Source organism: Drosophila busckii, chromosome 4 (genome assembly GCF_011750605.1).
Source record: "Drosophila busckii strain San Diego stock center, stock number 13000-0081.31 chromosome 4, ASM1175060v1, whole genome shotgun sequence".
In the NCBI taxonomy this organism is placed as follows: Eukaryota; Metazoa; Arthropoda; class Insecta; order Diptera; family Drosophilidae; genus Drosophila; species Drosophila busckii.
The window spans coordinates 415,425-439,585 of NC_046609.1; the positions used below are offsets into that span (position 1 = coordinate 415,425).

Genomic DNA, 24,161 nt, shown 5'->3' on the forward strand with positions numbered 1-24,161 from the left:
GCAATAAAAAAAAACCAAAGGTGCAAATGCTTTGAGCTAACGTACATAAGTATTATGTATCTGTGGTAAAATGATAAAGATTTGCCTAAATTTGAAATACAGCAAGATTCGACAAATATACGAATCTCCTACGTTACAAGACTCATTTGAAATCAACATAATCGAGGAAAAACAAAATCAAAGATTAATCCGACTCCGGAACCAGATTTTTACGATGCCACGAATCTTAAGCTATATGTATATATTATTGGTTGCTGCACTGACGCTTACACCATATTTTGCAGCTGCTGAAATGTTTGGTACGTACTTAAGTAAGCTCTCTCTTACATTTTGATTACCATTTATGAAAAATTATAGTCCTTCATTTACACTGTTGAAACAACCTCATTAATAATACTAGTTTACACAAATACTATATAAAACGTAAATATAATGTGTAATTAACTTGTTAAGATTTAATTAAATAAATTTTACGCTCGATATTGTCATTTAATATTACGTGTATCTGAGTAAGGGTACAGATACGCAAGTTGACAAACCGGATTTACTTTTAGAGTCTATATAAAACGAAATTTGTATAGTTATATATTATATTACCACAAAGGTAATCGAATTGAATGCAAATTTAAAAATTGTTGTACACAGATATATTTCTGTGTATTTACAAATGTATGTATATGCTTTGTATATGAATATGTGTAGCATCAAGGTAGCTTCGATTTCAATTGCCCAATATTATCACAAATAAAATACAAACGAGCTCAACAGAGGAGAAAGCTGGTTGACTAGTTTATTGGATGTTGGCCCAAAAAGTGGACAACAAAACAAAGTACAGTAGAAACTTTTGTGAATAACTTTGTATGTTGTAAGGTTATTGGAAATCCAAACTATTATTTCTTTTATATACATATACATATGTAGTATATATAAGCGGGCGAATGTGCTTGCGCCTTATCTATACAATATACTAAAATTTGTAGTTTCCTTTTTATTTTATTCATTAAAGTTGCTAAAAAAAATAGGAATAAAATTTATTCATTGCTATTACCAATACAATTAAACAATACACTTTGTATATACCATCTGTACGTTCTAGAAATATAATTGGTCTGCATATTATATAGGTACATACATATGTATGTATGTATATCGTAGCTTCCTGAACAATGTCATTGACTTGTTGCTTATTTATGTCCGTTTTACTTCTAAGGCTATTCTGTCTTGGACAGCGGGTGTGCCAGTTACAGATGCTGACGCGGATGCGATGCAATGCGATGTGACGATTACTTTTCATAAGCTATGTAAAAAGATTGCTCTTGCGCTTTAACCGGCTTTCACAAAGTAAGAAAAACTCACTGCAAGTGGCAGAGCACATTGCCATTATTATTCAACACTGAATAAACAAAACGCTCTGACTCCAAAGTTGATAGTTTAACAATGGCAGTTTCTATTATAAAATCATATTCCTGGTCAATTGTGAAAGAATAAGGTAAAAAAAGTGTCAAGACAGATGAGAAAAATTCGTTAGCTGCTGGCAGTGAAGATTAATCTCTCAGAAGACATTTTTTTTGGACATGCTACTTTCTTTTTGCTGTTCAAGAGCAGCAGCATCACCAGAAGTCGTTGTGTCCGCATACATTCTGTTACTCTAGAGAAACTTAGGCTATTGAAGGTTTTTTAAATGCTTAAAGATGCACTTTAGTTACACTCACTAAGACACCGAACTATATATGTATGTATGTATGCATACAAAAAGCGAGAGGAGAGACATCTCTTTAAAACCACACTTGCCTTAGCATGTATAGTATGTATTGGTAGCTTTCGCTTTTTTAGAGCGCATCTCTATTTAAATGTACATTGTACATAACATACATATGTATGTATTTGTATACATAATTGTGTGCAAATGATAATCAAGCATAGGAATATTTTTTATTTTTTCGGTATCGAGTATCATATATATTTTCTATATAGTTTACATTCAATAAATAAATAAATATCTATCTATTATATATCAAATGAAAGGTATTAATATGTAGATTATATATATAGTCCGATCTTTGATCTGGGTACTTTGGCTAAAAAGATATTTCAATATAATTTTTTTTGAAAAAGAAAAAAAATTTATTTTTAATTTTTATTAATTAAATCAATCTTAATAATTAAAAATAATTTTTTTAATAAAATAAAAATAAAAATAAAAAAAATAATAAACAATTTTTAAATTTTTTTAATAAAAATTATAATCGTTACGGTCTCTGGTTTTACGTGAAGTGTTATACGTTATGATTGCAAAAATTTCTTTGCACGATATTTTCTACAAGGGACAAATATTCAATTTGCATCTTTAATCATATTTTCAGATGAGCCATTTAGTGTCAAGGCAACTCCAGTACTACGGTTGTCAGGTACAGATGGTAAGAGAATCGTACATATGTTACTTTAATTGTACTTGTATAACACCATATATTAATGAATGCAGCATATTAGACTATAAGCATTAATAATTCTGGTTATTCCTTTAGCTAAAACACTAACTACATAATTTGCAGGTCTATACCGAAAAATCTATATCTGTAGCGGCAGATAAAAATATAATACAACTAATGTTGTGATAATAATTATATTGCCAGAATTTAAATATTATATGTATTTTTATTTTATTTGGTATTTGATAAAATACTTTTTTGTGAAAATTAACTATTTAACTAATTTACTAATTATTATACTGTCTTATTTGTGATTGATTGTGTACAATATAAAACATTCATATATTCTAAGCCATCTCTAAAACATTTCCTGAATGGGCTGGGATAATAACTTTGAATATGTGTACATTTAGTTAATTAGCTAATTTTTTATTGCATTTAATTATTTATAAACTCTATAATTTCTTTTCTTTATTTCTTTATATGTTACTGATTTCACCAACTCTCTATGCTGTACATTCTGTACATTTAAAAACATTGGTTTGTAAATATCTGCACTTCACCATATTCTTATACAATATCTATGTTATCTATTTTCTATCCTATTACTGATATTGACTTACTTATATATAACCGAAAAAAATATGTGTGCGTGTATATGTTTGCGGTTGTGCTACTAGATATAACTACTGTACTATTGGTAAATAATGATGGAGTCGGACGTTTGGGTGACAGTCATGGCCGATTTCTATCAGTACGTCCGGAGGTGGGACTTCTAACATCAACTGCCCGTACTTTTATACAAGAGGGTATTACCACGGAATACGCGACGCAGGTCTTGGGAACGACTTTAGACAATGGCCGTGTGTATGCGCAATATCTTAAAAAGAGCTCTAGAGTTCTGTATGATAACGGTAATGGGCTTTTGTCGCCGTCCGTAGTAACCAGTTGGGTGGGTGATCGTTCTATGGCTAGCACCCGCTTATATCTGCAAAGCCACAACGATTTGTTTAACGCCGATGCTCTAGATTGGCAAGCTATCGATGATAGCCTCGGAACTGACAAAAGGGCAATGAATCGCGATGAATTTGTTGGTAACACAGATTTCATCCAACTAAGCAGTGAAAGTCAGCCTCTCAAAGTTATTTTCAGCTCATCTACATCTTCGCTTGAATCTCCTTCCATATCTAATCAGGCGCACCTGTCAGTTGTTAGGCTAGAGAAGCATTCAGGGCATGTTGATGAAAATGCCCGCAGGTTGGCTGCTCACAAAGTGTTGCCCATTGGTGATTTGCCCACGTTTACTGTAAAAAACCAATTTAAACCAAGCGGTTTTCATGATCTTGACGCATCGGCGTATAATATTGATGATAATGACGGTCGATTTCCAAAAGTTTACCATAATCAGCTTAAAAACCAGTCTCATAGAATGCAACAAACAAACAATAATTTCGAAGCTCAGGCAGAATCACATGTCAAATCATCTAATTTACCACAGAGATTGTGGTCGACTGTCACTTATTATGGCTTTGCGGATTTCACAACGTTAGTGGGTGATAGTGTAATTGTGTTCTCCCCCAAAAGTTCCCAGGCAAGCCCGATTGCTGGCCATGTGACTTCAATCAAAGGCATGGCGACGCTTAGTACTGTCAATCTTCAGACTACAAGAGATGTCAACCTTAAGTCATTACCCGAAATGAGTCCAACAGCAACTGAAACAACCAAACCATTTTTATCAATTGATGTCACAAAAGATAAGGAAGATAAATTATTAAGTATAACAAGCATACCATCTTTAAAGATAAAAACAGTTGAAAGTAGCGAGATTAGTACAAGCAGTCAAAATATCAAAAACTCAGCTCAATATCCTAATAATAAACCGATGTTTTCGCTGCCAACTGATCAAGAGATCCTTGAAATATACGCGTCACTATCCAAAGCTCAGGCTCAGGTTGAAGATCAAGTTTTATCGCCAACTTCATCTCAACATATTTATGATAATGATCATCAGAGTTTTGTCACGCACATAACTGATGAAAAACTTCCTGTCCACGGAGCTACAACAGTTTTTATTGATGACGATCCGTTTGCAAATTTTGTGAAGCCGTCTACTGTCGAGGGGGCCCAACTAGTAAAATCAGCGACTTTTGGCGATGAAACTAAATCAGTTACAGAAGATTCAGCTTATACTTCACAATCAAACACTGTTGATGATAATGATATTGATAATACAACTACCATGCACCCAACAGCTAATAATGTTTCGGATATTGTGCAAGCAGCTGAAAAATTTTCTGAGATAAAGCAAGTGGTTACTCTCCCTATTTTAGATGAAGTGAATGAAGACGGCAACAACATAAATAGCGAAGATTGCGATAAGCTGAGCACCCAGATGTTTTTAACGCAACGACCCAAAACAGTAACGGCAAAAAGTCAGAATATGGAGTTCAGTGTATACACCACATACGATATTGAGGAGACTACAAAATATTACTGCATTCGGACTACACAAACGATCCAATTTCCCCATGTTGAAACATCAAAACCTATTCCAGTGGTAATGCAATCGAAAAATGAGCCTTTGTACTTGAATACCGCTACAACAAATTTAGTTGATGAGGAGAGCATTACAGGCGAAACTATCACAGAGGAGACCATCACAGAGGAGACCATAACAGATGAGCCCATCACAGAGGAGACTATTACAGAGGAGACCGTCACAGAGGAGACCATCACAGAAGAGACCATCACAGGGGACACAGGACAAAAAGAAGAAAGTTTCACCAAAAAGCGTGTCGATGTGGTTGAAGCCTCTACTATTAGAGTTCCAACTATGGATGATCACACTGAGCCTGATTTTGGTTTTGATAGCGAAGACTATGACACAGAAAACGGCTCTGATGAAATTGATCTATTATACAAAACTTTGTATACTACTTATACATATCTGACGACTTTCTTTCAAGGTAAATCGACAACAGTGTCGAGCCATACAGAGGTTGTTACAAATATAATAACATCGACTATCGGCACTGAGGATGAGCAATATACTAAGCACACAGATGTTGTGGGGCAAATAAGTGCAAATGATATTTCTATTACACGGACAGAAGATACAGCAGTTAAAACTATAGCTTCTAGCTCAAAATATACAATACCCGAGGATCTGGAAAGCATTCTCCATGCCAGTCTTAGTGATAGCGTCAGTGAAATTGCACAACAAACTACCTACCTCGATGATATTAAGTACACGAAGACATATTACACTACGTATACGTACTATACAACGATTTTTGCTGAAGGTGAGACCGAAATAATGTCTCGAACTGAAGTTCTTTCCAGCTATGTGACCGAATCAACCACTTCAGGAGACATATCCACAAATACACACCAGTCAAATTTAGTACTATCCCCAACTGGATATTTAACGGAAACTACAGGAGGTGGAGAGAAGGCAATAACGAATTATGCTGCTGAAGGCCAACGGGAAGAGCATACAACATTAGTAACAGACGTTCGATCAAGTAGCTCCAATGGTAAGCAAGAAGTTATTGGAAAGAAAATGGGCTTGGTTGATGACCAAGTGAGCTCAGAGAGCAACACTGAAGAAATATTACCTTCAGCAACTTTACTCCTACAGACAAGCTTCACCACATTCACCTTTTATACCACAATGTATGTATCGGATAGTACGAATATTGTGAGTAGCCTTGAAACTGTCACCAATATTGCTACAGAAACATTACAGCCTACTAAGATGCTAAGCCTTGAGGATGCATCGCTTCCCATTACCTATTTTACAACATTTACATATTGGACAAAACTTGCCAAGGACGGCGAGATCACCACCATAAGTCGAGAGGAGACAATATCGAATGTTATTGACCCACTAACTAAGTCTGAGAAATTTTCCACCGTCCATAGTTCCGAAGCAATGTCAACAACTGCACCTACTTTCCCACTAAATTCACTTGATAATAATGATAATATAGTCAGGGAGAAGATTGACAATATGACCAGCGTTGATAATTCACCTTTAGTATACTCAATGAGCTCTGCCAACATACCGGAGCTAACAACATATTACACCACCTATACGTACTACACAACCTCATATGAAGCAAATAAAACAGTAACAGATTCACGATTTGAGACTATAACAAACATAGTAACTCCAACTATCCAATTCATGGTCACTACAACACCTTCACAGCATCAGCATACAAATAATGTTGGGAACAAAATGCTTGAAAATAGTACATCTAATATATTCTTTTATGATTATAAACATATCATCGATGCAGACCAAGTGAGCACACTGTATTTCACGACAAGAATTTTGTCAACACTGAACATCGAAGGAAATCCCGTTGAACTTACTAGTAGTTCATCGAGCTTATACATAAATGAAACAAAAAAATCGAATTTGGCTATCGAGTCAACCAATGCTGCTCCTCGGCAGTATAAAACCGGACTTGTGCGACTTATCGAGGGAACACGGATTGGCAATAAGACTACTACATTGTACCAATCGAAAGTCATTGGTACCATAATTGAGAGTCGTTATGCGCAGATTATTGAAAGTACTTCAAGCTTCCTATTTGAGAAGGACATACCTATAGCGAGTAATCTATTGCCATCCTCAGTTACCAACTATGAAACAGTAGTTCCCACAAAAATTGTGAATCTACAATCATCTGGAATGCTGGAAGGCAGCATTTATACCAATAAAGAGATTGAAACAGAGGGAAAAGAGAACCACACTGAACTTACTGCCGAAGAAGATGTTGACGACGATGGAGAACAATTATTGCAGACTAAAAAACGGACATTTGCACCTGTTATTAGACCTTTTGCTTCTCGTAACAGGCCCACATTTGCACCAAAGCAGAAGACCTTGAGTCCGAGCAGTGCTACCATAATTACAAGGTCGGATATTACACCCACCATAACGGCCACACCAGCTCTCAAAACAATTGGTAGGTTTAGCTCGTCTCGCCGTGGTGGAGTTAATAACCCTAATGATGCAAGCCTTATACCTTCTTCCTCGAGACGACTCTTTGGTCGTCCATTGAAACCATCAAGTTCAGCGGCATTCAGTCTTATCACTAGTAGCAATGTTCAATCAAGCTCAGGCTTTAATCCTTCCAGAAATCGATTTGCTTCTTCATCGCGTGCTACCGGTACAATATTATCGCGGCGTCTTAGTATAAATTCAACCTACCGTCCGTCAAGTGCTGGCAATTTTCGACCATCTGTGCTTGGCACTGGTAGCTCGAAATTACGAATCAAACCCACTTCTGCAAACTCTTTATGGCTATCATCGACAGCAACTACGAATGCAATTGGGCTGGAAAACCTAAACGATGATGTGGAAAACTCAACGGATGAGCAAAACCTTGTAAATGAAGAGAATGAAACCACAACCGAAAATGCACGACGCAATCAAAATCCTATATTACGTTTCCGCCGACCCCTAAATCGACCCAGCGGTTTTACTCCTATACCTCGACCAAACTTAAGTTCAACGAATAACTTAGCAATCAACAACCGAAAGAGTCCATTGACATCGAGGGCAAAACAAAGCTCACCATCGACAACAACAACAACAACTGCAAAACCACGAACACGCAACTTTCAACGTCCAACTGTATCATCTTTCCAGGCACGAGCCAGACCTCAAAACAATCTTTATCCGCCACGTGGTCTATTCTTAAATACCCAAAATCGAAATGTGAATCAGAGCCCAAAATACCAAATCGACACTGTGAGTGATGATACAATAAAAACAGAAAAAGATGTCAATTCCAATATCGATTCTGATTATGAATATGATGATGATGATGATGAAAGACGCCGCAAGCGATCCAGCATAGGCAGTGTTTTTAATTTATCAAATCAATCACGCGTGAGACGTCAAGTCTCGGACTCATTAAATAGAAGCAAATTTCGCTTTCGTCGGCCAAAAACAATTCAAAATGAGGAGCCATCGTCATCAATCCGGAGTCCACAGTCCATTAACGAACCAATAGAGAACATGTCCAGTACTTCTACGCAAATGCGGGCAAAAATAAATTCGCGCTTTGGCTCTAGATACCAGTCCCAAGCTGCAACAGCAACGTCAAAACAGGAAAGAACAACGCCTAGTTCTTTAAACACATCAAGTCATCGCTCCATTCGTCCCACCAGACCAACAAGTGCGCGTACTCAGTTTACACTTCGAGAGAAGGACACCGCCAATAGCAGCGGCAGAACGAGCGCCGCAGGAAAATCAAATTTTCGACGCCAACAGGCATCTACTTTGCGACGACCATCAGCCTCTTCAGGCACCTCCTCCGCGTCTTCCAATGGGCGACGTTTGAAGAACTTTAGTAATACCAACAACAATAATAATAATTTGGATATTTCTAGGGAGCGTTTATCTGGTAGTGGAAGCCGTTCTCGTAATAGTAACGTTAATGTATCAAATAGAGGGCGAGGCAGCAGCCGAAGTCGAAATCGCAATGATCATAGCTTGGACGGCGCAATGTCTGATTTTGGAAGTGAAATCATCACAGTTACTCATGTGGTACCATCTGAGACGACAGTTCCTGTTGTGAATGGACAAGTAACTGAATATAAAAACATAGTGACCGGAAAAACTAGCATCGAGGTTCTTCGAGCTCATCAATACACACAAATTGTGGGTAATAATGGCTTAACGTCAATATACTTGACCCGAGAGGATACAAGCGTTAATTTGGCCGGGGTGACTGAGCTCACACGGTACTTATTGCATGACTCCGCCACAACATCGGTAACGTTCACACCAACAATGATTCGCGGTCGGAAGACATCTTTCTCCCACGTCCTACCTTCAACGGTGTACTCAGTGGAAAATATTGTGTCTACTGTACAGCCGCAGATATCCGCAAATGCGCCGCTGGCAAATATTTTGCTGTCCCAGCTGCTTCTCGGTAACATCAATTTACCAGGCAACCCTCTTCTTAGCGCGCTTGGTGGTCAGCCACAAGCCACACAAGATTTGGTTGTTGCGACGCCAGTCACTGAGTATCGCACTCACACATCGACATATGTTACAACAATATTTGATGGCAAGTCTACCGTTCTGCCCATCACATTTCAGGGTAAAAAAATTCTCACAACGGTATTCGATACGACTGCTCAAACCATAACGGCCACGGAATACAGTGTGGACACAATTATCAATACCCCGCTTCCAGTAGCTACTCAGAAATATGAAGTTCACGCTGCTAGCCAGGTGGCACAGGTGAATAGTTTGTTGTTGCAACAGTTGCTCCTTCAACAGCAGCAGCCGCAGTTACCACAGCTAACACAATTACCGGGGGCTACTCATACAATAGCACCACAAATTTTACTTGGCGAAAATTTACAGGATATCGATGAACATGAACGAGGACGAATCTTACACGATGGCGTTGTCGATGACATTTTATCGCCGATCGGAGATGAGTTACACGCGAATAAGAACAATCGAAAGAAAATGAAGAAGACTGGTCATAAAGGAAACAAACGCATAAGGCCACAACCAGCATCTGCTCAACCGGTGCATGAAGAAGAAAGCAGCGTTATAACGCTTTATGTTTCTGGGCGACGTCCTGGTGAATTCAGCACTATATTATCCACAGTATATAATAGCTATGACCACTCTGCCAGCCTGCAGAAGCGGCAGGCTTATGTACAAATTCAGAGTACTGCAATTCTTTCTAGCTCCCCGAGCGCACCTAACTTTGAGACCAGTGAACGAGAGCAATCGCTTTTACCGTATTACGAGCAGGAGCGGGAGCTACGGTCCAACTCAATTGGCTCTAATTTCGATCAAGACAACAGCAAATGCGAACAGCCGAATTGTGAAACTAAGACTCCCACAGCATCTTTAGAGAGCATAATTGGCGATGTTGGTGTATGGTATACGAAGACCACCAAACTATCAGATCCAACAGTACCATCAGCAAGTCAAATTTTCAACATTCAGCAGGACCGGATCAGTCATAATAAGCCTACCCAAAAATATTTTTTAGCCTAAGTGACCTCTCTGAGTTGCTCCCACTTCAGTTGCAGGTCACAACTGAAAGCTTGCACGCATCACATTCACCTGATGCTTTGCCTTCGCCTTCCTGTCAGCCACCGATACCCTTATGTTTAAGTAATAGATTGAAGCGACATATAAATTCGAGACGCACTCAGCCATTTCGTAAAGTGCTCGTGCGACGAAAGCCTCTTCAGGATATTATTCACCAAACACTAGTCAATAGCAAAAACAACAACACCAGCATCAACGAAGAACAGGATATGAAAGGGGACAGCGAAAAATTAGTAGAGCCACTGCCAAAGAAACAACGTTTTATAATTTTCAAGCATAAAGTAACAAATTCCACAAGTTATCCGTTTCACAGTTCCAAAGAAACAATCTCTTCAAAGTCCAGTTCTGATTTAGAAGAAAGAATTGTTTCGAGTTTTACCAGAATTCGCAGTCTTGTCCACAATAATAATTTAACAACTTGTGTAGGATTGTACGTGTCTCAATTCAAAACTGATAAGACAGCACTAGCAAAAAGCAAAACAGAAGTCTATACACGCACCTACACTTATATTATTGATCGGGTACATGGTATAGAGCACGAAACCCAATTATTATCCACTATTACTCGAATCACGACTCGAACAGTGCCTCTAACATTGACTTTTACACGCAGACAGGATATAAGTCCAACTGCAATACAACCCACTCAAATGTGAACTGATCCCTTTCTATGCTAGGCTGCAAATATAGACTCGCACACGTACAAATTCATAGATAAGTATGATATATTAAAAAGCTTAAAAGAATTGAACTATTTTTTTAAAATATGCAAATTTTATTGTAGTGCAAAAATTTTATCTCATACGCGGACATTATTATCATTATTATCAACATCGCATTCTTTTTATGTTCTTAATGTGTAAAACAAAACAAACTTATATCAGTGACTGAATGCAAATCGTGAGATACATGGATACGATTTTAAGAATCCTGATTTAGGAGTTACAGAATTCACTGCCATTCAAAATTTTGTCAGATGTCACAATGAGTAAGCTTAAAACTGTTAATTTACACTAAATGCAAATTAAATTTTAATGTATAAATCAAATTATAAATTTATCTATGAATATGTATATAAATTTGTACTATATATATAATCCCTTGTAAACAAATAAATATATATGCTGTAAAATTAAAAACCTCTTTATATTCAAAAAATCAACACATTATACATACACGTATATCTCATTTATTTATTTGTTTAAATATATTTATTTACAAATAAAAATAAATATAAATATATATATATATATGTATATGGTGTATAAGGATATTCAAAAAAAAAAAAAAAAAACTCGACAGAAAAAGTGTAAGAGACAAAAAGTTTAAGGTATTACCTTCAAAAAATTGTACATATTCTTCGCAAGTGACCGTTAAGAGACTACCTATTTTATCGGGTGTGAGCCTGATGAACTCTTATCTCTTCCATACATACTATAATTGATGTAGGCTACTTTAAGCGATACAATAAACAATTCAGAACACATTTAAAATGTGGGCCCACAGACACCAGATACCGCCCCTGGATATCCAAAATGCGTTTGCTAGTCGAATCCGGCCGTGTGATGAACTTGCCATTTTCGGAAAATAAGAATTACGATGAGGCTAGATATAACTTGGCCACGCATGTGATGTCCAATGGTGTTGAACTTATTATTGCCAGCGATAAACTAAAACTCAACGATAAGTTATTGGGTATTACTTCTACTCACATTAAAAATATAGACCAATATGCGGACCCTGATATCCAGAAGCCTGTGACCTTGGCACCAAGCACTTTAAAAAACCATATGGTCTTGGCGGTGCCAAGCCCAAAAATCAAGGTGAGTTAACAAATGTTTGCGTAAGATCTTTGCGGAGACGTAAATACTCGAATCTTTTATCAGGATAATTACGCCATTCCAAGCAATGACAATCAATTCATAACGAAAACCTGTCTTACAACCTATACATATCGCACCACATTCGTCGAAAATGGCACAATTACCGTCACCAGTAAGGAAAAGGTCATATCAAATCGACATACAGAAGACCGAAATTATTTCCGAGGTAGCACCGAATTACCACTAGGTGTAACACTTTCCAGTGTAAGTATTAGCCATATATCAGCTTTTTACACTGACAAACACTGTTAAGCCCTTACGATATCACGTGTTATAATTATAAAAAAATCGTTTTATCTTCATACAGACACCTGAAATGATTGAGGGTATTTTTCCAACTACCTATTATTATTATAATACACTGAGTGACGAATTGATGACAAGTTCTCAATACACTGTTAAAAACACTGTCACTGGTCCAGAGGATTATATATCTTTCTTGCAACCCTCCGAGGCAGCTACACCGACATTGAAGACAAATACATACTACAGTCGGCTGACCTTGAGAAGAACACAAGAAATGGATATTTCAGCACATGCTATAACCGAGAAAATTCTAACCCAAATTATTGTCACGGAGTCCATACCATCCGGAGGTGGCAACAGTTTCAATGCTAATGTTCCAAAGGCAACAAGGACTGCAATCCCTGAACAGAATGTTCACATATTCACCACAAAAACATTTTTTACGACAGTTACATTGCCAATGACCTCAGAGCCGCTAACAAAACATAAGCATTCTTATGAGACGTCGGAACAAGACTCTGGAAATTACAAGACACAAGTCATTGAAAATGTTGTAACCAACATTGTGCCAAGTTCGCTGTTGAAGCCCGAGCTTATATCATTATTTCGCACTGAGCTGATGCAAAAGAAAGGCAAGATATTGATCACGCTGGCCACTTTAGTGGGTGGTGAAACTTTGCAAGTAACTGCTATAAATATGCTTTCGGAAAATGAATCCCAAACAACTGCTAGTCAGTTATTAGCCGAGACTAATAGTGACTCCATGCTGATGGCGGATATTAGGCCAAGCTCTGTTACAAAGCAAACCATTGCAATAGAAGAATCAAAAACGGGCACAAGTGAAGACCTCAATACAGCTGAATCGGAAAATAAAAATGAATTAGTAAAACCCGCAGAGGCAGAATTATCCCCCGTTAATCAACTAATTGGCTCAATTAGTTTAGAGCGTTTGCGACCTGTATTCAACGTTATGGCTGATCTGCTTCACAAACAAATTAGATATAGTAAGCGTCAGTCATCGGCGACCTCAGAAATAATTCAAGCTTCTTTTACTCGGCTGCCAACTATTCAGAATATACACAATATGTTGCATACAAATAATCAGTCTACAACAATTTACAATGTATCCACCGCAAATCCAATTTACATACCCCTTATTGCTGCCGATAGTCATAAGCGACTTACGAATAATAATCATATAAAGCAGTCTACCGATAAGGAAACTTTGCACTCCGCATTGCGTCACGAAACAAGAATAGGCGGTCTAGCGCCGCATAGTTTGCATATTGGTCCACCTGAACTTATCTACCCAAACATGTTGGAAGATAAGGATTCTCTCATCCATTCGGTCGGAAACCCCAGCCGGAGCCATAGCTATAGCAATGAACATGGCTATGATCGTGACCAGTTGTCTGTAGTAACAAGCTATCATCCTGCTGCACTCATCAATAATGGGATTGCCATTCGTCCTGGCGAGATTATAAGCGCAAATGCAGATGTAGTCATTGGTCGACCTAATGGTATAGATGCGCAGCATGCTCGACCTATACTGAATATAATTAACACCAGTATTAAGCCAAACTTACACAATTATAACTTCAGTGCTCAACCACTGCAGAAGACTTGGCTATCATCTAATATACCGCTTTCACTCACTCCACCGCGGCTCATACCAGTTTCGGCAGGACCTTTGCTTGATCGGCCACCATTTAAGCATTTTCATTCTCATTTTCAAACCCAACATCATGCCAATCTCAATTCCCTCACTCCGAGCGCCAAAAAAGTGACAATCGATGACTTTAATATTGTTCTTCGGCCGCCATTACTACCAGAAGCTAGTTTCTCCCTAAATTATGCCTTACATCCTGCGAATACGATTGTGCATCAGCCTCTGATTACATTACCAACGGTAAAAAATAAAGCTGTACTCAAGGACCCGATCCGTGGCTCACAGCAGATATTAAATTTAAATTCCGAATTAAGTGACAACGAGATTCTTGAAATTAAGCAGATTCCGCCAATATTTAGTATTAAAGTGCCTCCAATGACAATGTACGATTATCTGAAAGCCAATGATATTCAAAACAGTGTAGTTACACCCACACAGAGTGCATACAGTCAGCTGCAGATGCATTTACAGTTTCCCGATTCGTCAACATACTCTACACACCATCATATAAATCTTAAGACAAATGTTTTGAACCACAACGTTAACATGAATGTCCCACCATTAACCTTCAAAAGAGAAAACGACAATGATAACGATAGGCAAAATGGTAGTGACAATGATAGTGGTACGGATATTGATGTCTACCCACTACTGGCTGCAGCAATACGCGGCCACATGTCACCAGCTCCTATGCCTCTTATTAAAATACCACATGATAAGACACATGTGGATGTTCGTTTGAATCCGCACAATAGCCAAATAGCTGTTGTACAGCACTCAGCACCACTTGGAAATATGAATTCATTAGCTCACCAGTTTTCTGTCAATACGCAAATTAAAGCGCATCTCAAGCCACTGACCCAAAGTCCAGCAAATGATGTACGCCATAATAAAGTAAATTGGTTTAAGCCCGATCTGGTGACAGCGAAAACAAAAGATGTAAAAGGCCCAGATGCTGCTACACTCAATAGTTTTGATGATGATCAAAATGCAGATTATACAAACATTCTATCTAAAGTTGCGATTAATAGTAGCAATAGTAGCAGATCCTTGGAAATGAAACGCGAACAACCGGGATCCATTATTAACTTGGGAACTATAATAGAAAATACCACCCATTTAACATCTAGCAAGTCTAGCTTACGGCCATCTTTAGGGCAATCGATAGACAAAAACAATGACCACATGTTTGTCAAGCAAATACGTGAACCCTTGAGGAAGACAATAAAGAAATCATATTCTTTAAAGAGCAATAACCAGAAGAGCATATTTCCCAATATTGGAGAACGATTTAATCTCGAAGAAGAACAAATGGGAATTCCTACAAGACCTCAATCTATATATCAAGAATCAACACAAAAATTTGCCAATTTTTTATTGCCACCACCTATCCCAGTAAGCTCCCATGTCACAGTTTACAGTGAAATAATACCAACAAATTTAATTGGTTTAATGCCACCACCGGCTCCAGTCACGTTAATGTTATCGACGTCGAAAGCGGAAAGTTTGAGCCATAATTCTCATTTCAATCCCAGACCCAATCCGGCCACTGTTAGCCTGCAAGTGCGTTTACCAACAGCCGAAGATGGGGAGCGATATGGACAGCCACATTCCGTAAGCTTCAATCATAGAGTGAACAGTATGAAGACTAACCAAGCATTGCAGTCCTCAATTATTAAAGAAACCACAATAGCTCTCACGATAAGCTCTTCTCAAATAGATGGGACGACCAAGAACACATACGACACGATAAATAAGATAGCAACTAAGCCATATATTTTAATCACAAATTCTATCTGGATTGGAAGTACGATTACTACAATTGACTCAAACATCTATCCTCCTCCATCTATGTCCTTAAGCGAAAGTCATTCACTTGAATCTTCTGAAATAATAACTGAGCAAAAAATTAAATGGTTAAAAGATAATCCCAGTTGGACTACAATAACCCAAACAGACGGTCATTATAAATCGACTCCAGATATTATATTGGTGACCACTAAAGTTCAGACATTACCTTCACACCTTTATGGTGGGCAGGCGATCCCTACAACTCAGTCAAAAAATATCGCATCAATAAGCAATCCTCTGAAACTCAAATCAACTATTTATACAACGCTTAATTCGAATTCAGTGCAGTTCGTGTCGAATTCAACGAGTCCATTAAATTCTGCGATTAATGGTAGCATATATATGTCAGGCTCTAAAAACCATCTTCCACTATCCCAAGCATCATTCCTTCATCAATTATCAACAACGACAGCTTCAACTTTAGTTACAAGTGCTAGCAATGGTGCCGTTGGCATTGCTAGCGCATCAAATGACAGAAACTATTCTAGCATTGTAGTGCAAACCACACATGTCTACAGTCAGAGTCTGGGACAGAGGACGGAGGAAAATCATAAGGAGTCTAATTTTTATCAGCCTGAATTACCTTTCGATTATGAGACGAATATACCGTTTGAATTGCCTACAAGGGACGAGGAGTTAATACCGCCCATTGACTTAAAAAGCGTACTACTAGGAGGTATTATTTTTTCTACGCCCTCAAACTTCGATGGTGAGTCCAAACCGTCTGAAAATGTGCAGGTAAAATCAATGCCAAAGTATACAAATGATTGCCTACCAGCCTGCAAGTCTCACAAAAATGAGGTATGCACAGTTATTGATGGTCAAATCAGTCGCTGTGAATGCCGATTGGGCTTTGCGCGCATGTTTCCCGACCGTCCTTGCAAGCGTAAGTAACCATACAGAGTAAAGAACAGATTAAATAAAATTTTTAACAATCTATGTATATTGCAGCTACGTTTACCTACGAACTGCAAATGGCTGTTATCAGAGTTGGAAACTTTTTACTCAAATTTAAAAAAGAGTTCACGATTAAAACATCGAGTCAATATCGTCAGCTTACATCTATTATTCTGGACGCCACAGATCGTATGGTTATGCAGTCTGATTTTCGGGATGTCTATTATGGAGTTCAACTGAAAAGCGTAGAAGCAGGCCGAGCTGGTCAAATATTAGGCAGCGTATTGTTGCAGGTTTGATAAAGTTAAAATTCAATGCACTTATAAATGAAGAGAAAATTCGAAACAGATACACACATTTACGTATAGTAAAAGTTATCGAGTTCACATATGTATGTACATCAGAGAACGGCAATTGTGGCACTTTTTAAGCACAATGTATGTGTATTTATGGCACACACAAAAAACAAGTGCGAGACAATGACAACTCGGGAAAATATACGCACACGGACACAACAAAAAATTTCTTGTGCGATGCATAGGTTAGGTTAGGTTAGACCGGTAGGCCACCATATAGTGACCTCACATAGACCAATTTTGGTCCTTAGTGTCGCCGGAGTCTGTCATGGAGCGTTTAGGTGTTGCTTAGCTCGTTTAAAATGTCGACGTTTTTTGCGAACTTGAGCAGTGAGCAGGGACTTATCCTCGCTGCTGCTTTCAAGTTGGGGATCTCGTGTTTGTTTAGGTATTTTGTGCGCGTTCTCGCAAGTGCCGGACACTTGCACAACAGGTGCTCTAGGGTCTCCCTGATTCCTGGCTCGTTACATTTCCTGCAGCTGTCTTCTTCTAACAGGCCCAGTTTTTTCGCATGGGACGCCTGATAGACAATGTCCCGTTAGTATCCCCATCAGAAGCCTACACTCTTTTCGTTGAAGTTGTATTAGGAATCTGGTGAATTTATCATTCCCAGAGTAGCACATTATTCTTGCCGTCTTACAGTTAGTTGTGCTGTTCCACCTTAGTTCTGTTTCGGTTGTTGCTTTACTCTCCATATCGCTATATATAGATCTTAGTGGAGGTCTTATTTGGTTCTCCGTATTTCGTTGTCTTGTTCCGCTTTTGGCAAGAGCATCTACCGTCTCGTTGCCTTCTATGCCTTGATGGCTAGGAATCCAGTAGATACACACTTTCTTTGATACATTTAGCTTGTCTATCGCATCCTTACAAGCCATGACATTTCGGGATGAAATGTGTGCTGCTTGGAGTGATTTGATAGCAGCTTGGCTGTCTACAAAGAAGTTTATTAAACCTCGTGTTGACCTTAGCTGCTGTTGGATCGCTTCTGCGGCTTTCCTTATAGCGAATATTTCCGCCTGAAAAATACCACAGTAATCAGGTAGTGTTTGTGCGAGAGCCTTAGTTCTGGTCTCGCGCAGTAGACTCCTGCTCCGACACCCGAAACCATATTGGAGCCGTCCGTAAACACGTTGGTCGCGTGTTGGTTGAGACCATAACACCAGTCGTTAGGTCCCAGCATAGTAGGGATACTTTTGAAGTTGTCCCTGGGAGTTATATAGTCAGTTAGTCTTTCCGAACCATTACCGATTGAGCTGTGCCCGAAGGGTTGTATTCTTATGTTACCCGTCGCACTTAGGCGTTGCACTGCCTTTTTTGCTGTTAGGCGGGCTTGGATGTCGAGAGGGAGGACACCCAGGGTTGTTTCTAGCGCTTTCGTTGGAGTTGTTCTCAGCGCCCCCGTTATGCAGACTAACGCTTGCCGCTGTACTTTCTCCATTGTTTTGAGGTATGTTGATTTTTGGGTGGCTACCCACCAGACAAGTATTCCGTGGAGCAGAATCGGCCTCACTACTGAGATGTAGATCCAGTGCGTAAGTCGGGGTGATAGACCCCATGTGCTACCTAACATCCTTTGCGATGTGTATAGCGCCACAGTAGCCTTTTCCACCCTGTCCTCCACATTAGACCTCCATGTAAGTTTCGAGTCCAATATTACTCCTAGGTATTTTACCTGTTTGCACGGTATTAGTTGTATATCTTTTATTTTTGGCGGAATCCATCTGGGAACTTTATACTTCTTTGTGAAAAGAACCAGTTCAGATTTGTCTGCATTGATGTCAAGGCCAGCTCTTTTGGCCCACCTTAGCACCTCTTTTAATGCTTCTTCCATGACCGAGCTGATGGTCGATGGACATTTTCCCGATGCATAAACAGCGCACAAAATACCCAGAGAGATCCGAGAAAAGGTCCGTTGTGTTTTTAGCTACAACGAAACAAGCGCAAAGGAAATGTTAGCGAGGTCGATCGGCTAGCATATAAGCATAAGCGAGAAACAATATCGCTTGCTGTCTCGCTCTTTATGCATTGGCAGCGACGCCGACGCGACAGCAGGTAGCAAAACAGAAGCACTCATAAATATTTTGACCTTTTTCTTGAGTTGTGCTTCGGGAAAGAATTGCCTGCGCACAATATGCTGCTGAAATCATTTTTTATACGCACAAGTAATTGCATTTTGGTCTCAACCACAATTTCGCTTGTGTGTGGCAGTACTACCATGGTGTATGCGTTGTGTTTTTAAGGGTGTGTGCACTCTTGCCGTTCTCTGATGTACATATGTTGTAATAAAAAGGCATTTCGTTTTTGGCTATTTTTAATATGTCATGTTGACTAGCGGTCTGTGTATGGTTATTAGATTGGTGCGTCTGTCAATAAAGAACAAATTTTCAAATTAAGGGTTAATTAAGTTTCAAATCTCTTAAATTTAAATTTTATACTATAACTCTATAGTTATTAGACCCGATAAATGGAAATGAACGCATGGTCTTATAAGACGTAAAAGTGCTGTGACTCGTTAGCTATTTTCTGTGCATGTGTTTGTGAGTTTACTGCGATGCTCTAGTGAAAGTGTGTGAAAAGATTGCTGCTAAGCTTTAATGCGTTGTTATTTCATATACCTAACTTGCTTTGAGAGGATTTTATACCATCATACTTTTCGATTTTTATTTTTTACTAGTTATTTGAGAACAGTGACGAGAAACGTTTGGAGACTGTTTTAAGAAAGCTGCTACGACAGAGTAACTACAGTATTGGCGGCACCGAGCTTTATACATCTGGGGACCTTGTCAATAATTTTGTAATAAAAGGTAATTAATAAAGCATTTTATAAATGATACTTTGAAATATATATATATATGTATATATATGTGTGTGTGTGTGTGTGTATAGATTTCGATGAATGTAACAATGGAATATTCAACGACTGTGCCTCCAGTGCACAATGCTTTAATTTAGTGGGCAGCTACACTTGCATTTGTCCAGATGGATATGCTGACATATCGGAAAACCCAATCTACCCCGGTCGTCAATGTGCCAGCCATATAATTGGTTGCGATAAGTGTAACTATCATGGGCACTGTGTATCTTCCAGAGATACTTCAACTAAAGGTCGAACTGTAAATGAACGTAAGAATCCTCACGAAATATCTGTCTGTGAATGCTTCGCTTGGTATGCGGGAGTGACGTGCCAATTAAATTTGAAGATTCTATTGATATGCCTGATTTTGATTGGAACCGTATTCATATTCCTGATAGTTAGCATGATGCTCATCAACATGAGGCGAAAGAACGCACATTTCGGACTTACGCCCAACCCCGTTTTTATATCAACATGCAGCAATAACTACCAGAAACCCGGTATGATGTCAAAAATCAGTAACAAATCGCGTATCTCCTCCGCCTTTGTACATGGTTGTACTATTCAAAAGCAAGCAAAGCATGACATCCTAGACGATTCACAAAGCGAATCATCTTGTCAGAATTCGGAAACATATATATTCAAGGTAAGTGCATTCTGCATAGGACTTGCCCAAAAAGTGTAAAAATAATATTCTATTAGGAACCATTCGGCAATACAACGGAAAAGTCAGATAAGCACAAGGAAAAAAATAAACAAAATGAACTCGAGCAAGAAGTTAGCAAGACAAGCCTAGAACAATCCCAATCAAAGTTACCATCTCAATTACGGTTACAATTAAAACCGGAGCCTATGACCCAGACAACTCATCAAACAGACCGCTCATTAACGGTAATGATTCCAAGAGCGAAATATTATCATCCGCCAGTCTTACCGCATCACCATCAATTAACAGCAGAAAAAATTGAAAAGCCTCAGACGACGATAAGAACAAATTCCGATCAACCAAATATTAATGACAATAATGTTACAACAATGGGAGCTTTAGTTTCAGCCGGCTTTGAAGTCTCTACCATGGTAAACGACCATGTAAGAAATGAGTCCACTGCATCTACAGCTCTCAAGTTAATCCCAGTTGCATATGAATCAGAATCAACAAAGAACCAGTGCATGCCTCGAGAAAACATTGGCGATATTTTACATTCAAGCAAGTAAGTTGAAATGATTTATTTTGGGAAAAGCTTAAATGTATTCATAATAAAATGCTACTCAGAGACATTCAGAGGATGAGCTCCTGGATAAGTAATATTCGTGCCAATGCCGTGTAAGTACCCATTATGAAAATATGTTATGAGGTAATGTAGCTTCGGAAAGTTTGTAAACCGAAAACATCATAAACATCATAAACCAGATTTAGTTTCTATGGGCGTCTAATTTTTTCTATAGTCTTTGGTCGCATTGTGTTCACCAACAATTCTACAACTTTATGTGTAGAATCACGGCCACACTGCGCAATGTCTTTACTTTTAATTTTGAATGGTTGTCAGCCAAAAGTGGTTTGGTAAAAAATTTTCAACATTTTCGCTAAGCGAGGTATTTATTAACCAAGGGTTACCTCTTTTCAATTAAATTAGTTCGGCTGATGCCCGCTCCTTCGATGAGACTACAGTCCAAGCAGTAACTAAGTCAATGCAGTTATGTTTTGATATGCAAGCGCAGAGCAACACAAATGAGGTAAATGCTAAAAGTAAGAAACAATCAGACATATACATATAACAATTTAATCTGCGCCTTAGGAAGCTAACACAATGACGGAACGTGATTTGGGTTCAACATTTTTGCTGCCGCACACCCATCTATATAAAACAGATAAAGCAAGTATTTTGGATCAACCAAAATACAATTGAAAGATTAATAATATTTGTTATTTACTTATTTCAGTTTGAGAGTGATCAATCTGGCTTCGAGTCCATTTAACTATTCTACATATGAAACGTTTACTGAATATGCAGAAAATTTAATTTCCTGATGCGAAAATAATACCTAAATGACACTTATTGTGTAAAAGAGGATAGATAATAATATATCGACCTTTGTATAGGGAAATTTGCATTAGATTAAACTTTAATTGCAATTTTCTCGATATCGCTTTTATTTTAATTATGACAGTGTTGAATAAAACCATTGTTATACGAATTTCAATATCAGTATATCAAATATACCGGGGAAGCTAAACTATATTTCAGCGTCAAATAAAGTTCAATATAGTCTCAATATATTTATTATATTTAAAAAGTTATATATTATTGACATTATTTATGTATGTATGTGTATTTATAGTAATAATATAAATGTGCCAATAAATTTTTTCGCTTGTAAGATAGTGTGTCAATAGCCTAAAAAAAATCGTCGTATACACAGCATATAATTTAATTTAATATCTTTTAGTACTAATAACTTATTATTGTACAACTTTTGTTTTTCTTGTAAACCAAATACCATTTTATGTACAATTTTAATACAAATTGCCGCAACTTGTTTTAATACCTGAGAGAATCGTTTTGCTTTACTAAGCCTTCACTAGCCAATGGCATCGACGCAACAAGTGTGACATATGCTATCCAACTTTGAGGAGCTGCGAACACTGAAATTATTAAGCGTTACCAAGAATTAAATAAAGAAGAGACACTTGATTTGAAAAAGCAATACAAATTTATTACGCATAATGGTTTGATTTAAAATGCTATGCAGTTAGACCGCTTGTGTGTGCTGTGCGCCTGGCGCGCTATTGTCTATTTGCCTCAAGTAGATTTTGAAATCTCTATAAGAAAACCGTAGATGACACAGAATTTGCACAGATTTTATTTTTCCATATGCAGTCCGAGTAAACGCGGAGATTGGCAATTGCGACCATTCATACATAAATTTTTCTTAAATGTATTTCTTATTTTAGTAATGTTTTCAAAGATAATTCAATTGTATTATTTTCACATGTACAATGAGTTTACCATATGTTTCAACTTTTGTTCTTTCAATTTTTTGTAGATTTAACTTACAGATTTTGTTTAATTAAAAATCATAAATTAAAACAATTATAATATTAAAATGTATTTATATACATATATTTATAAAATATCTACATATATATCACCCCCGTAATTTTCTACATTAACTAAAGCATAGTATTTCAGATACATTTCAGATATACATTAGATGAAAATGTTTATTATTATTCTTTTTTAAGTTTATACATCTGTAAAAAATTTATAAATTTTTGTAAACTAAACATTTTTATTTGAATTTATCGATATCGATGTTGCACACCTTTGAAGTAGTGATGTAAATTTTAGTAGAAACATCGATGTCGATGAGCATCGAAATTTAAAAATTAAACATCGATGTTGGGTTGATGCATCGGACCAAAACTTCGATGCATCGATGTATGTCACATGTTTTAAAACCCTACCGTTTTTTTTTTTAAATTTTTGTTTGTTAGTTTAATAAACTTAGTTTTTTTTTAATTTGGTTTTGCAAAAGTTTACTTTTTATTTTAAAATAAAATTAGTATTATTTTCAAACCATATTTGTGTATCAACATAACTAACATAACATAACATAAATATCAACCACTGAAAATGGCTGCACATCTTTTGCTATCACATATATGATAGCTTCATTAATTTTTTTTGGTTCTTTGGCCGTCTGGTCCGAAATCCGTTAGATTTTGAAAGCTTTGAAATATTGAAGGTTGTCGTGACACCATGCTGCTACACGATGGTGCTTCTTCGGGTGTTTCTTTAGCAACTACATCGATGTTTTGTTGGGTATTTGCATTTGTATCAATTTTGCTGAAATACTTCCAGCAAAAGCTT

At 37.6% G+C, this 24,161-nt stretch overlaps 2 protein-coding genes across 2 annotated transcripts; both read left to right on the top strand.

The window, feature by feature from the left end:
* Positions 1-37: 37 nt before the first annotated feature.
* Positions 38-11,575, top strand: LOC117134627. The gene is made up of 3 exons (XM_033294647.1): positions 38-299; positions 2,364-2,417; positions 3,110-11,575. Exons 1-3 carry the CDS (start codon positions 71-73, stop codon positions 10,474-10,476), a joined length of 7,650 nt encoding a protein of 2,549 aa, XP_033150538.1. The 5' UTR covers positions 38-70; the 3' UTR covers positions 10,477-11,575.
* Positions 11,576-12,068: 493 nt separating this feature from the next.
* Positions 12,069-22,551, top strand: LOC108607323 (CG33978). Its single transcript, XM_033294644.1, has 11 exons — positions 12,069-12,356; positions 12,420-12,620; positions 12,724-17,068; positions 17,134-17,372; positions 20,110-20,239; positions 20,322-20,935; positions 20,992-21,500; positions 21,563-21,613; positions 21,924-22,023; positions 22,086-22,163; positions 22,231-22,551. The coding sequence occupies exons 1-11, from the start codon at positions 12,069-12,071 to the stop codon at positions 22,264-22,266; spliced, it is 6,591 nt and encodes a 2,196-aa protein (XP_033150535.1). The 3' UTR covers positions 22,267-22,551.
* Positions 22,552-24,161: the final 1,610 nt, after the last annotated feature.

Excerpts from the sequence above, each read along its gene's own strand:
- LOC117134627 (XM_033294647.1), top strand. The coding sequence starts at position 71 with ATGATAAAGATTTGCCTAAATTTGAAATACAGCAAGATTCGACAAATA. Across the intron at positions 300-2,363 it reads TGCAGCTGCTGAAATGTTTG|ATGAGCCATTTAGTGTCAAG; the intron begins GTACGTACTTAA and ends TCATATTTTCAG. Across the intron at positions 2,418-3,109 it reads ACGGTTGTCAGGTACAGATG|ATATAACTACTGTACTATTG; the intron begins GTAAGAGAATCG and ends TTGTGCTACTAG.
- LOC108607323 (XM_033294644.1), top strand. The coding sequence starts at position 12,069 with ATGCGTTTGCTAGTCGAATCCGGCCGTGTGATGAACTTGCCATTTTCG. Across the intron at positions 17,373-20,109 it reads TAGGCAGCGTATTGTTGCAG|TTATTTGAGAACAGTGACGA; the intron begins GTTTGATAAAGT and ends ATTTTTTACTAG. Across the intron at positions 21,501-21,562 it reads GATATTTTACATTCAAGCAA|AGACATTCAGAGGATGAGCT; the intron begins GTAAGTTGAAAT and ends AATGCTACTCAG.